Source organism: Branchiostoma lanceolatum, chromosome 14, assembly GCF_035083965.1.
Source record: "Branchiostoma lanceolatum isolate klBraLanc5 chromosome 14, klBraLanc5.hap2, whole genome shotgun sequence".
NCBI lineage: Eukaryota > Metazoa > Chordata > Leptocardii > Amphioxiformes > Branchiostomatidae > Branchiostoma > Branchiostoma lanceolatum.
The window spans coordinates 3,455,355-3,470,403 of NC_089735.1; the positions used below are offsets into that span (position 1 = coordinate 3,455,355).

The 15,049-nt window shown below is 39.6% G+C and overlaps 1 protein-coding gene across 13 annotated transcripts in view; it reads right to left on the reverse strand.

The window, feature by feature from the left end:
* Positions 1-2,697: 2,697 nt before the first annotated feature.
* Positions 2,698-15,049, reverse strand: part of LOC136448899 (pro-neuregulin-2, membrane-bound isoform-like) — a 67,690-nt gene continuing 55,338 nt past the window's right edge. For 11 of the 13 annotated variants that reach the window (XM_066448604.1, XM_066448602.1, XM_066448599.1 and 8 more), the window contains 5 exons: positions 14,157-14,227; positions 12,268-12,291; positions 9,035-9,137; positions 8,067-8,175; positions 2,698-6,669 (listed from right to left, as the gene is read on the reverse strand). In XM_066448604.1, the coding sequence (XP_066304701.1) occupies positions 5,929-6,669; positions 8,067-8,175; positions 9,035-9,137; positions 12,268-12,291; positions 14,157-14,227 (1,048 nt within the window). In that variant the 3' untranslated portion in view covers positions 2,698-5,928. Of the gene's footprint in view, positions 6,670-8,066; positions 8,176-9,034; positions 9,138-12,267; positions 12,292-13,986; positions 14,064-14,156; positions 14,228-15,049 lie in introns of all 13 variants that reach the window. The other 2 variants (XM_066448598.1, XM_066448600.1) reach the window with 2 other exon arrangements.

Consider the following 15,049-nt stretch of genomic DNA (forward strand, 5'->3'; position numbering starts at 1 on the left):
TACTTTGGGATTCAAAATTTTAATTGTTTTGTGCATGGTACATTGAGCAAACTGGTATTTACTGGCAGAAAAAGCAGTACTAGGAACAAAACTGTGAGACTTTACTACACGACTTTCCTCAATGAACCCAGGTGTAAATGGGTACCTGACTTCGGTTGGAGAGGTAATAGGCAGTGGGAGGAGTGGGATAGGCTCCGCCTTCCAATACGGAGCCCTAGACACAGTGGATAACAACCCACTGCCCCTCCGACCTCAAAAAGGCTATGGTACTACCTTTACCTCACCTTTTTTTAACCTGGAAACCCTTCCCCGATATCCCAACAATCATTTCCTTCTTAACCAGGTAATATGGTTATAATATAATGCTCTCTTAACACAGGGGTGTGATCATGACTACTTTCCGTTTGACAGTGGAATGTATCCGGCCTCAGGTCTTAATCCAATAGATCGTCTCCTGAAGGCTTTCAATTTTCCGTGTGTATAACTCAATTAAGTTCCCTCTGCCAATTAATTGAAGTCCATCCCCAGATGGGTTCTGGTGAACGGCAGATTATTTGGCCGCCAGAGGCCTGCACACATGCTGTGCTGTTCATCAGTAATAATGCGGAGTCCCCAGAAAGAATCCCTAGAATGGTATGTAATCCGTTACAGGTTTGCGTAGTTTGCGTAGCAAAACCTTTGTTGGATCAGTTGGCATGTGTGGTGGCCGCCATCTTGAATTTGTGACGTCGCAGGGTACGCATACCATTTTATTGGGAGGGGTATTTTCTGGGTCGCTAGCGTTCTTTCTATTTTCAACAAACTAGCATATAACTATCACACATTTAACTGAAATAAAAAGAAAAATTCAATACCAATTCATATTTATGGAAAGACCGCGTAATCGCTAAACTCACTTAGCAAACCTGAAGTATATGTAGCACAGATACTTAACTCTAGTTTGTGTTGATTTTCATATTGTTTCATTTTTGTCATCTTTTGTAGCCGGGTATACATCTTGCATTTATGTTAAGTTTCATCTGTTATTAGTATGTTAGGCCTATGTGGCAGTGGGGACGTCTAGCAGCTGAAGTAATTATTGCAGGTGATGGACATGACAATTCTGCTGCAGTCATCTTTGGCCTAATTTACACACACGTTTTCGGAGTGTACTCGGGACTGTGTGCAAGGTGCTTTGGGCTGCTCAAGTGGAGTTCTACTCACTAGAAAACGGTACCCATCCTCTGCTTGGAGAGTAAGAAAACGGTACATGAGTGGGCTAGGATTCTCCTTGCACAGTCCTGAGTCAACTCCAAGTCGACTAAAAATCGCATGTGTAACCCGGGCCTTGTTTGGCCTACGTTAACTTAATTAATCAAGTTCTCTCTGCCAATTCATTGAAGTCTACCCCAGGATGGTTACTGATGAGCGGTGGATTATCAGGCCATCAGAGGCCTGAACACATGCTGTTATTCATCAGGAAGCAGATTCCGTAGTTATACTACGGTCACATTTGTACCCCGAAGACACAAATGAACAAATTTGTCCCGGTGGTTAGCCGTGGCGACTAACGAAGGGAGATTTTTCTTGATATTACCAAGGGATAGTATATGTAATATCAAGAAAAAACTCCCTTCGTTAGTCGCCACGGCTATCCCGGTGGAAAATCGGACATCGATAGGTAAATCACCGTTCAATACAAGCTAGCTACTTCTTTTTGCCATGTTGGCGACGTCATACCAGTTCGTGCATCGAGTTCGATCTGCAGTCTTTAAACATGGGTGAGATACATTGATCAAAAGCGGCCCCTAGTAGTTCATTGAAGGACTGCAGTATAATGTTAGCCATTAGATTGCCGTTATGTTTTGACCGCTTTTGATCCATAACGATGTTTTTGTTTAATCGAGGTTTTCCGCGTTTTAATCAAAGTCAGAAAGTAATGGCAATAGTCTGGTTTATGATGGCAGAATAGGACTGAGGACATATCGCTCGTTCTCATTCAAATGTACACATTCTGTAACTTCCGTTAACGTTACCGTTTGAAGTAAGACGTTCCTGGCATTAAGAAAGGCCACATATAAGGTGCCAAACTGTCGTTTTTTATAACGACTTAAAACTTTTCTGGCTTTTGAAAATGACAGTTTGGCACCTTATATGTGGCCTTTCTAAATGCCAGGAACGTCTTATTTCAAATGGTAACGGAAGTTACAGAATGTGTACATTTAAATGAGAACGAGCGATATGTGATATAGATGTAGAAACAGGATTTTTTGTCTGATTGAGCACGCTGTGGTTAGGAAATCATTGTACAAGGTTATGATGGGGGTGTTTTATATCCCCAAAGTTGACGACCTCAAACCAGGCCTTTTCTTTTATAATAAAGAATGTCTATTGGTTCTAAATGTCCATGATGGAAACCTCTATTATGGGTCCCTAGCTATAGCCTTTACAAATAACACAGACACACACAAACTCGTAAGTACACACTCACGCACGTACGTGCACATACACGCACACTCACACATGCACTCACACATGTACGCACTCACTCACACACATATGCACACGCATGCACTCACACATACAAACACACACATGCACTCACACGTGCATGCACACACACACACACACACACACACACACATACATACACACACACAGATTATACATCCCATCAAGAAAAGGAATACTTTGTGAAGTTATGTACACATGACAGACTTGGTTGTCGTCTAAGACTTTATTAAAAAGGTGAGCTGAGCATATGTCAAAACTGAACAATTTCAACACAACACTTGGTATCCATACAATATACAGCTCCTATTCAAAAATGTACATCAAAATATCACAAAACATTACAAAGTAGAGTGCAACTTCAGTGCTTATAGGCGTCATGTCATGTCACTTTGTATTAACGGCAAACAAACATAAACAATACACCTAACGTTACATGTACTTGTGTTACAAATACCGCATATTTTCTTCTCCTGTTTGTGCATTGTTCTAAATGGTAAGCAGTAAGAAAAGTTACAGAGTTAAGTATGCAGTGTTGTAAGGCAGGCAATAAGCTTTAGGTAGAAAATGCTTCATGGCACACAGTCCTCTTGCAGCAGTGTATAAAGTACTAGATGTGGGATTCCTACATTTCCTTGTAGTATTACAGACAAGGCTTGCTTGTATGCACAACATTATTTCCTTTAGTAATATGTTCTTTTAATCTTTGCTATCGGATAATTCTACACCATTGTCTGAATGTACATGTGCTGTTTGTTACCATACTTTATAATTCTTTTGTACAATAGAATGCTGAACATCTATTATCTGTTCATAGACATAGTAGGATCCTATAGCTTACTTTTGTATCCAAAAATGCACTTTATATTTTGACAGAGCTGAACATTTTTCTATATCCCCCTCTTTTCGTTTTCTACCAATGGCACTCTCTTACAAAGTTTTGGAAGCACTAATAGAAGACTAAGTACATGGAAGTGACAGATAATTAGCAGACTATCCTACAACGTAAGATAATGCCACAGAAACACAAAATCATGTGTTTGCTCTATGCAGAAAAAGAACTGTTCCTTCAACGTGTCACATTTGATGTTGCAACTTGGTGATAGAATATTTACTGCACAAAGCTTATCTTTCTGTTTAAACAAGATGGAAGGCAAATGCAACATTGATGCCCCCCTCCCCAAACAAAGGTTTTAAATACCAGGCACCAGCTAATTCAAAAGTCTTGCAGTGTAAAGTAGACATAAATGTTTTGTGCCATTGCTTTTTTTCCCAAAAAACGTCGGAGCAAGGAAGTGGTTTTCACTGTATCATTTAAAAGCGCAACCATGTATTTTGTACTTATGAAAGGTACATTCGCCAGAGTGTTAGTACAAACATTGTTAGGCTGAAGCAAGTATCTACTTGCTTGCATTGTCGCTGATTAGTAGAAAACATCAACAGTTGTTTTAGTCATTGTTACCCCAAATGTAAAGCTATGGACATTAAACAGTGATTTTACTTTCTTAGCAATGCAAAAATAGGTAACTAACACAAATTCCAAAACTACAAGGTGATTTCCTACCTGAATATGAGATATGTTAAGTATTCAAGAGGTAGCTTGCTAGATCCGAATGCACCTTGCGCACCTTCGAGAATATCCAATCATTTAAACAGTGAACTAAAAATCCATACATGTAAGCATATAACATTATCAGCACTCTGCACATAGTATAAAGCTTTGTACGTCATGTGGTCATTAAAATGAAGTGCACCTTCAGCATGCTGAAAAGCACTTGTAGTTCTTTCACAAATCACTAGGTGTCCTTTCTAAGCTGCGGCACATTGCCAAAATCTACTTATTCAAGTAACTACAGGGGTATCTATGAATTACGAAAGAAAGCACCAAATTCTGATCACAGGATGAAAGACTAGTAATCATCTTCTTCCAAATGAGTATAAGAATTCTTCATGATAGTTTGATTCTAGACGTGAAATTTGTTTATTAATTAATTAGCCATCATTGTCATGGTCACTTTCAGTCCTCCCAGAGGTCTGAGTTGAGCAAAATATACAAGATCTCTCCAACAGACGAACGTTAAGTCTCCTCCCCATAAATACCCCGTCAACGTAGTCGATTACAAATTCGCACAATCTTACAGTCTCTTCTATTCAGTGGTGGTACTAAGAGCTACGTCGTTAAGTCTACCACAATTAAAACTAACAATTAACACAACAGACTAACCTCATGATTTTTTACACAAACACTGACAAGAATAGTCATCAGTAAATACACTCATTCCTAGACCAGCTAATATCTTACTTGACACAGCAAAAAAAACTACAAATATATTATAAATGAGCTTGTTTTTTTGTCTTAAATAAATTAGGAAAAAATGTCCAGGAGACCCAGCAATGAAAGATATACGAAATATGTACATCCTTTGTCTTTCCATTAAGTTCTCTTCGAAACCTCTTAACTAAGTAGTTGTAGTCCTTACTTTCTAAATCACAATTTATATCTTGCTATGTCATGAAGAAGCATGTTTGTGACAATCTCACCAACATGTGCACTATTTCGAGCTGTTTATACTAGCAGTGGGATACAAGTGTCGGAAGCGTGTGCTGTTGCCATGGTAAAGGGACTGGAATGTGATCAGGACAGTTATAGTATGGTGTAAACCAGCGCTCCGATCGGTCGCCCGCCAGCGTAGCATTCTCAGGCGCGCTGGTCCTACATGTATGTCGACGTGTCTTTAAAGCCATTCCCTACATTTGCACACGTAATTCTGTCCACGACTTTCGACACAGGACGGTGGCAGTAACGGCATAACCAATCAGGTTCTGAGGGTCACAATGTTAAGATTGATATGTTTAAACTAAGAGCCATCAGAAAGTACATGTAGGAACCGCCATTCTGTCATGTGGCAACTCATCACAGTAGATTAGTATTTTTTTTGTTATGATGTCGCCGTAACTGATTTCTCATATTGGCGATGAAATAACAGATATTACCAAGCATTTGGTAAAATTGATATCAATTGTGGTGGTGCATGTGCCCAAAAATCAAAATTTTTATCTGAGATTGGCACCTTTGTCAAAAGTATGGCACTAAGAGACATGTCAAATTCTCTCAGAATTCAAAATACACCACAACAAAAGATTCTGAAAGCGAAAGGAGTATAAGAGAATCGTTCTCCAACGTTTGTCTAGGAATTCTACAGATACAGATGCATGAGTGACACTTCTGAGGTCCTTATTATGATGAGTTGTGAATCCACATGACTTTGACCGCGAAGTCCTTATAATACTGTATGACAAACAAAAATGGCAGAGAAAGAAATTTGAAGATTAAAATGGCAATTTTGAAAGTCATTGTAATTATCATAGACTGAGGTTTCTCGGTAGCTGTTTTCTTGCAAGTCTAAACTTAAGTGGCTGACTACGATGGTTGGGAGATTATACCGCTACAGCTTCCTGGTTCTCTATGACGTTTCTGAGTCGCGCGTGAAAGTCGGGATCAGTGGCGTTGAAGTTATCGTTTTCATCCTCTTCGTCACTAGGGCGTGACGTGGAGATGTAGGGAGGGTTGTTGTTGGAGAAATCTCGATCTCTCTGTATTCTGGGTGTGTTTGTGGGCGTGAACTCTGGCGTGAGGTCACCAGCGTCGGTGACGTCGTATGGTTGGAATTCTTCCGTACTTAGATCTACGTCGTCCGGTTCCCTGATGAAGGGCTTACGGACAGGCCCAGACGTCGGGTCCAGCTGTAGGCTGGACCCGCTCGACGAGACGGAAGACCCCCTGCGTAGCGGAGTGTTCTCGTTGTCGAGGTCCTCTTTAGACGACTCGCGACTCGCCTGCCTCAACCGCTGGATGTCCGGGACGGGGAGGGGGCGTTCCCGCGAAAGTCTCGGAGGCGTGCTCGGTTCTGGAATGGGCGAAGGCTCGGCGGGAAGGGCCGCGAATTCTTTACGGGGCGATCTGTCCTTATTCGGCGTGCTCTGCCAGGACGGCTTGGACAGAGCCGGCTTGGCGACTCCGTTCAGCCGCTTCCGTCTGTCGCCTTGGAAGTCGACCGACGGTTGATTTCTACCGATGTCGCCGTTGGGGTTGTCGTGGGGCGCGAGGGAGTCGCCGTTTCTGAAGGACGTCTCGTCCGCCAAGTCTCGCTTCGGCTCTGTGCGGGAGCCCCCAGCCAGCTGAAGGGTGGAAAATAATTTCATTGTCATTATCCAATCATCAATCAATCAATCAATCAATCAATCAACCACCTTTATTTGGACTGAAAATATGGTCTGTCGGCCTTAGGCCACACCAATTTAATTTCTTGGTTAAGGGATTTTTATTTTCAATTTTAGCAAAAAAAACCCCATGAAAACAGAAGGCTGGGGTGAAAACTTGCACCTGACCCTGTCCACTCCCTGAAACTGTGTGCACCAAAGTAAAAACATTTCTCTGAGATTCTGTTTTCATGTTGTTTTTCCAATCTAGCATTTTTTATTATTTTTCTTTGATTCCGTTAACCAAGGAAATAAATTGGTGTGGCCTTAGCTGTTCTTCCCAGTGGTCCTGTTTGAAGGGGAGGGTGTCCCAGGAAACAAAGATAATACATAATTACCACCAAAAAAAATACCTAAAATAATCATAATAACTTATCACAGTCCTTAAGTCATCGAATTCTAAACTACCGTATCCTAATACCTTATAATAAGGAAAACAAAGGGAATTGGATTGTATTTGGAAATATGATATATTACAGTATATTACAATTGTATAATAATAGAAATTTCAGAACGAAGCCTTCATTTTGCTGTATTTCTGTGGATAGATGTCATTTCAGCACCGAGGAGAGGTATACAAGATACCGTCATACTATATGAGACAGCATTAAAGTCTGGAAATAAAGGCAATCTTTTTTTCAGATGTTTCGCAATGCAAATTCCTAGGCCTACCTTAAAGGTTTCTTACATTTGCCATTGGGATCATAACCAATTACAATACATGTAGTTGGATTGAGACACTGGTTAAATCCGGGGAAGGGCATGTCGGTTGGGGCTGCACCCGTCTATCGGAAGGGATGTAAAACTGTCCCGTGTTCGAGACAGTGACCTGAGTACATTTAAGGGCTACAAAACAAATGTATCAACGCCAAAAATAGGTACTCAAGCAACTGGATAAAATTTTGAAACAGTCATACGTCATTTGATTGCATTATTTCTTTAGTTAGTTAGTTGGTTGGTTTTCCTTATTTATGTATCTATCTGTAATGGTTAGTTCTTTTTTTCCCTTTGACCTTATTTGCTTATGCATACATTTTAAATTGATCAGCTATTATCAAGTAATCAATCGCAATTAAGGGAAACCCTCGAAAACCTTGGAGGTTTCAGGTTTCCCCTGCATGTCTTTTCCTTACTGTTTGCAGCAAAATATGTACTATTTTTTTTATGTGAAAAAAAGGCCACACCGACCAATTTGTTTTTTTGTTTTTTTTTCAAAATGGGAAAAACAGGAGAGGCTATTCTGAGAAGCAACAAAAAAAATTGGTGTGACCTAAACTAACAAACAAACAGATTAACTATAGCTGAAGTTTTCTTACGTTGGTCATCGGGATCATGATCTCCCCCTCGTGAGGCTCCTCCGCGTCCCCGCCCTGGGCCTGTCCGTTCGCCATCAGGTGTTTTCGGCACCACTTCTTACGCTGCTTCCTGAAAAACACAACACAACAATAGTAGTTTGAAATATAATACAATGCTAAACTTTTTCCAACACTAAGGTATTCACGGATCGAATTTTCAACGACCACTGTCGCCTTCTTCAGGATCAATAATGACCAATCACCAACGTAAACTCGCGAGAGTAGTTTGAAATGTTGATGAAGGACTGTGATATTGGGCAATCTGTTAAGTATTTGCTTATGTATTATTATTTTTATTATAATCAATTTATTATATATCTGTGTTCCTGTGACCTCCCCCTCAAACTGGACCTCTGGGAAGAGCGGCCATGGCCGACAGGGTATTTCCAGTGTAAATAAAGGATATTGATTGATTGATTGATACAATCAGAGATTTGTTTGTTTGTATTCCATTTTCGGTAAACCGCCTCAAGGCGTAACAAGCCAGGTTTGTACTGAAATATAAAAAATACAATCAGAGATTCATTTGATTTGATTTTGATATCTCCATGAAAAATGGAAATTTTTTTTTGCCGTGACTGTGTGTGTGTCTGTCTTTCTGTCCGTTTGTGTTTCCAGACTATTGTAGTCAGCATAACTCAAGAACCTCTGGATTCGATTACGTATGTAGTTTATTTCTAGAATGCGTATGTTGCACCTGCGCGGTTGTTGTAAAGCGAAGTAACTAAAAATGAGCAATATAAATCTAGTACCCTTTGTTTCAAAGGTGTGGGTACTTCAGCAGTGGGGGTATAGTTTTGCTCAGGAAATGCAGCAGGACAAAAAAACACTGCGAACATTCCATTTCATTCCTACCAAAAAATCGAATCCTTGTGGACATTTTGCTTTTTAAAGCCAAAGCCAAAGTTAATAAGTACTTTTTCACATACCTAGACTTATACCATGCCACGCCGCACATGATCCCAACAACAAGTAGAGCTAAACATATTCCAGTGATTGCAAGTACTCTCTTCTGGTGAATTTCTTCTGCACCTACCGAGAAAAACAAAGAACAAAAATTGACATCCAGCATTGGTAACAAAACTTGACTTTCTACTAACATTTCAGGTAATAAATGATTATGATGAGAAACTAATACATTGTATATTTGTGTATACATGTAAATATGGTCAACACACCAGCCATTGGTTGGATTGTTATGGTGCAAACCAGCTTTTCATCCATTGTCAAGGAGTGTGAGAGTTGCATCACATGTACATGTAGTCTTATGTCAGATGCAGATAAATCAAAAATATTTTGGGGTTTCAAGAACACAATTATAGTGTTTTTGTCTCCTTTGGCAACAATACTTTAGCTGGTGTGCTGGTGCAAGGAATTGTGAACAACTTGGCTGAACTGTAAAGTAACAAACCCAAACATCTGATTCATATATAGGGATGGTCTGAGTGCACGAGCAAGCTTTGCTGCAAGCCTTTGTCTCAGTTTTCATGCCGGGACATCATGATCGGCACAGGCAACAACTCGTAACAACCATGTGCAGTACATGAACACCAAAACAGTTGAATTTGAAATTCTTGGTTAGTCATCAGCAGAAACTGCTCATAACATCATACTTTTTGAGCTCATTCCAGTGGAGTCACTTTATAATATGTACTGCACATGAAATTGTTAAATATTGTTACACCACAGTGCAATGATCAGGATATTGTAGCAGGCAAACTACATGCACAGGCAGACCATAATTGTCTCTCAAGAACATGTCAACAAACAAACAAACAAACAAACAAACAACATCTCAAACTAGCTACACGACTTCGGGCAACAGTAAACCAGAACTGCAACAACAGAACTTCATGTCTCATGCTAAAAAAAAGAATAGGAGGGAAAAAAAGAAAACCAAACTGCAGTGGCCTGCAACGTTAAACCTACAAAAATAGTTTACATCTGCTTGGTTTGGTCGGGCTAGGAATCAAAAGGTGGTCTGGGGGGAGAACGGAAGAAGCCTGGAAGTGAAGATAAAGAATATCATAGGAAGAAAATTAATAACAGATAGGATGATCATAAGTCGTGTTACAAAGGTAAAAATCATATTGAATAAAGGAAGATACATTAATCATTACCTAATTATTAACAAGAGCATTGGAGTCAGTTATCAAAAAGTATTGAGTGGCAAGACCAAACCAACATTTGTTGATCATGTTTCATTGTACAATAAATATTTGTACAACTGCATTTGAACTTTGAAGTGAAATTTACACTTTACTGAAAAGAGCCTTGCCAAATACTTGGAAATATGATATATTACAGTATATTACAACTGTATGATAATAGAAATTTGAGAACAAAGCCTTCATTTTGCTGCATTTCTGTGGATAGATGTCATTTCAGCACTAAGGAGAGGTATACAAGATACCGTCATACTACATAAAAAAATTTAAGAGCCCCAAATAATTTTGAGGGTCCAAAGTTGTTGATAAAAGAAAATTTGATGTAACAATCTGTTGGTTCAAGCCAGTTGAAGGAAGAGACTGAGGAATGACTACAGTGATTATATGAGAAACTCTTTTTTAGCAGAAATAAAGGTTTGTTCAATGTTAAAAGTGACAGACAACAAAGTTGGAATGGTCTGAAGATGGGTTACACATGGTTTGCATGCGTGACTTAATTTGCAGAGTCATCCAAGGAATAAGAAATAAGAAAATGTTACAGTGACCACATTTCTATCACAGCATCACTGTTGCATAGAAATAAAAAGCAATATAGCGATTGGGTATAGCATTGTGTATATATTCACAAAAAATATCCTATAAAACTTTAAGGTTAAAAAAAAAACGATGAAAATTTGGCGCATGTCAAGAGGTATATAAATGCAACTGAGTATCATGAGACTTCTGTTTGCTTGTTGAATCACACATTTTATGATAGGTATGGCTCATAAAGCATGAAACACCACTCATTGTTCAACAAAAACTAACAAAAAAAAGCTTCTGAGGAGTATACAAAAATCCTGACAAGCCAACCCCTAAATCAAATTCAATGTCAGAAATCTTCCCCTAAAAACAAATTGTAAAGCAACCTGTGTATGACATTGAATTCAACCACATGTACGGAATTGAGGGAATACATGTTGAAAGCATTGAAAAAATGAATGCAGCTGTTTCAAAAAGTTGCTGGAGCTAAAAAAATAAGATTCATGCAGAGCTCTAGAAAATCCTGGTGTCTGAGATACAATGTATGTCTTGAGCAGGAGGTGATGAGAAGTTACTGGAGGGGTAAATGCCACCAGAAATATCTGTAGTACCAGGCCTGTCTCCAGCTTTCAATTTTCCCCATCCTACTCATCGTTTGGGGGTAAATTTTCATCATTAAATCTGTGATTTTGAGCTTATGAACATCAGTTTCATGTTATTGAGTTCAGATTTTTTTGATCGATAGGGTGAAAGTTTTGTCTGCGTCAACAAGCAAATTTTTTATTTTTTAAACAGACAGGGTGAAATTTTTGTCTGTCCCAACAAGAAAAAATGTGATTTTTTGGATGGACGTGGTGAAATTTTTGTCCGTCCCAACAAGTAAATTCCGGTCCCAGGACGGAGGGAGGGACGTGTCCAGGAGACAGGCCTGATATGATAGAGGAAAAGACGAGGTGATGAGAGGAAGATGCGCAGGACAGGGCACCGTTAATGATGTGTTATATATCGAACATGGTGCAAGCCATGCAAAGACATGCATGTTCGGGCCATAGCATGCCACACAATGCGTGTTCAGGACTTTGCATGAGATGAAGAGACAGTCTGAACAGGTCTAAAGTCTGTAGAAAAACCAGTATTGCACCTCCATCTGCAGCTTGGCCTGAAAAATATCTCCCACTTCCTTTTGTTTCTGATTTTTCTCGTTTAATTTCGTGCATCGTTTAGGACGAATAATGACATTGATCTGGTATTTTAAATTTTGATGTTTTTGAAATGTCCAAATTGTCGTACTGCCACTTTTTGTTGGACAGATTTTAAAACATGATTTTTTTGTAGATTTTTGTTTGTTTCTGTTGAGTCCATCTGTTGGCACAACACTGGTTTTGCCATTGAACAGTGGCAAACCTGGTTGATGTGGAGGCAGGGAAGAGTTCTTGGCTAGTTAACGTTGATAAGATAGTGAGTGAAGGTACCTCTGAAGGCTAAAGATCGCTTTCCTGCGTGTCCAAACGGAAGCAGAGGGCAGCAAATCGACTGTTACAGGTTGGAACACACGAGCAGATCCAACGTCTTCAACACAGGCAGAAAGACGTGGAGGCTACTTGTCTATCGGCACGTTGCTAAAGGGATCTTAGGATTGAAGACATTGATTTCTTCTCAAAGCAGAGAATCGACTCTGTAGTTTCAGACTTTCCGGCAACTTACTATCCATTGCTTTTCCAATTTCAAGGCAATGTCTTGAATGTCAAGACCCGAAACATGCAGATATTCAAAACCTTTATCAGATCAGCATTCATGCTACATTCTTTAGATCCATGAAGATTACCGATCTTTGACAGTATTCAGCCTTCTGGTCAGCTGCCAAGATCTAGGGTCGTGTTGAGAAAGCAAAGCTCCCAATTTGGCAAATACCGTGTCTGACACAAAATGTGCAAGGTCCAAAGCAAGATTCAGTTAGTATTAATAATACTCTTTTTATTCTTACAATTCTGGTTGGTTTTATGTGTCATCAGATATTTGTGCGAAAATGTTCTCCCTTCCATCAATGGCATAAAAAAAACAAATAATAGCCCTCAATCCGAAGATGCCTTGTAGAGTGCACTACCTGCATGTATGGCCGTATGCAAACATGCATGTCTTCACAAAGGGAGCTTGTTTGGAACAAGTACAATGTAGTAATATCTGTTTGGGAGGGGACATTCTGATTTTAGATAGAGGGGTGGTGAGACAAATGAAGTTATTATACACTGTACTTTTAGGACATACACAATGTTTATTTCTACATTTTAAACCACTAACCCTACGCATCTAACTACAGTAACTGCTTTGGATGCTTCAACAGATTCCACATGTGTACTGCTGCAAACTTTACTTCCAAAGTCTCTACTCAATTTTTGACAGCTAGTGAAGTATGTTTCTTTACAATAGCCTTTGTACAAAAATTTTGTTCTTGAAACATCTTCATGATCATGGTTTTCAACCAAGAAAATTATCGTCATTATAACAGAACGTCTAGTTTTCAGAACATGAATTGCCAATGAGCAAATTGGTGTCACATGACTATGACCATCAATGAAAGTGTTCTTTAGTGTTGACCAAACTGTAGTCACATACATGTAAACCAGCAGTACACATAAACATGCATCGGCTGAAGTAGTTACTACCCAACTCATCATGCTGTGTTAAAGACAAGGAAGACACATTGCTATATCATGAGAGAATTAGACAGAGTCATGCATGTTACATTCTCATGCTTGTTATACATGTACAGTCACTGTGCATGTAGCCAATTTTTCAGCTGTGGCATGAATGCGACAAGTTTGTTACAATCCTGGGTTAGTTTATTCAACAGTTGACATGCAAACATTCCTCAAAGAGGAAATTCCAGACTTGAACCTGCCACAATGCAAGAAACCCAAATAGTCCTGTTCTCTGATAGTTCAACAGATCAAGCTCTACTTGTTGCTATTGGCTCAAAAAAGGCTTTTGCTACAGAAACTCCATTCTAAAGTTTCTGCTGAATACATATCTTTTAACAGCTGTAAGGTTGAAAATGTCCATGTTTTCTTGTATATATTATATATATACAAAGTGGACTTGTCCCTCATGATCAAAAGATGCAATGTGCCTTTCTTTACACACACACACAAATGGAGCGGCAATATTAGGAGGGACAGGAAAAATCATACTACCACGCCCAACTGGAGAGTCATCCGGGAGAGTAATATCACTTTCGCCGCAACGTCGTCCTGTATACCCTCTTATGCACCTGGGTGTTAACAACATGCGTATACATATACTACCATCGGAAAACGACATGCACAGTACACATAACATCTAGGGAAGGAAAAGAGGCACATACGTCGTAACTGAGCTCGATACACGGCAGGGTTTAGATACTGGCAGCGCTTGCCAACGTAATCATCCGTGCACCTGGCGATCACAGGAAGAAGGACATTTAAGTGATGATTAGAGCGTGAGGGGAGGAGGTAGTAGTGCTGAGTACCTAAACTCAGGTTCAGGTCCGGAGTCAGGTCCAGAGTCCGGACCTGAACCCATGACATATTTGTGCTACTAGACATATTTTTTCGGTTACATGTACATTTGTAAAATTGCATCTTGGCATAAATTTTACATGCAATTTGAAAATTATATGCAGTCAATACTCAGTGAACACAAAATCTCAGTGATAAACACAAATACAGCAGCAATGTTTTCGTCTTTTTCCAGCGCAACTTTCTCCATCTATGGAAGGTTTTCAGAGAATAAAAAGGAGAATATACAAGCCAGATAATTTTTTGCAAGTCCGGATTTGGTTCCCGAAGTTAAAGTTTTTTTGGACTTGAACCCGAACGTTTTTACAAGTCCAGTTCGGGTCCAGGGTTTAGGTACGCAGCACTAAGAGGAGGGCGGGAAAACAGATGCAAAGCACAAAATAGTATGTCAGCCTTGAATATTTTTTTCCAGCTATGATTTTTTCCGTCAAGTCAACTTTGCTAGATAGTGCAAAGTGTTTAAGGAGGGAGAAATCTAGGAAGCTTTTGATCTAAACTCTCTGAAACATAATTTCCCAAATTCAGAGGGGCAAATTTGATCTTCTGGAAAAGTTTGAGCCAATCTTTGAGTTTTCTACATCATAACAACACACTCAGGTGTTTGTCCGTGAAGATGACGGCAAGGCGAGAATTTTCTCCCTCATGAGCAGCAAAATGACGGAAAGACTGATGCTGGAAAAAAACTGCAGCCTGCACGAGA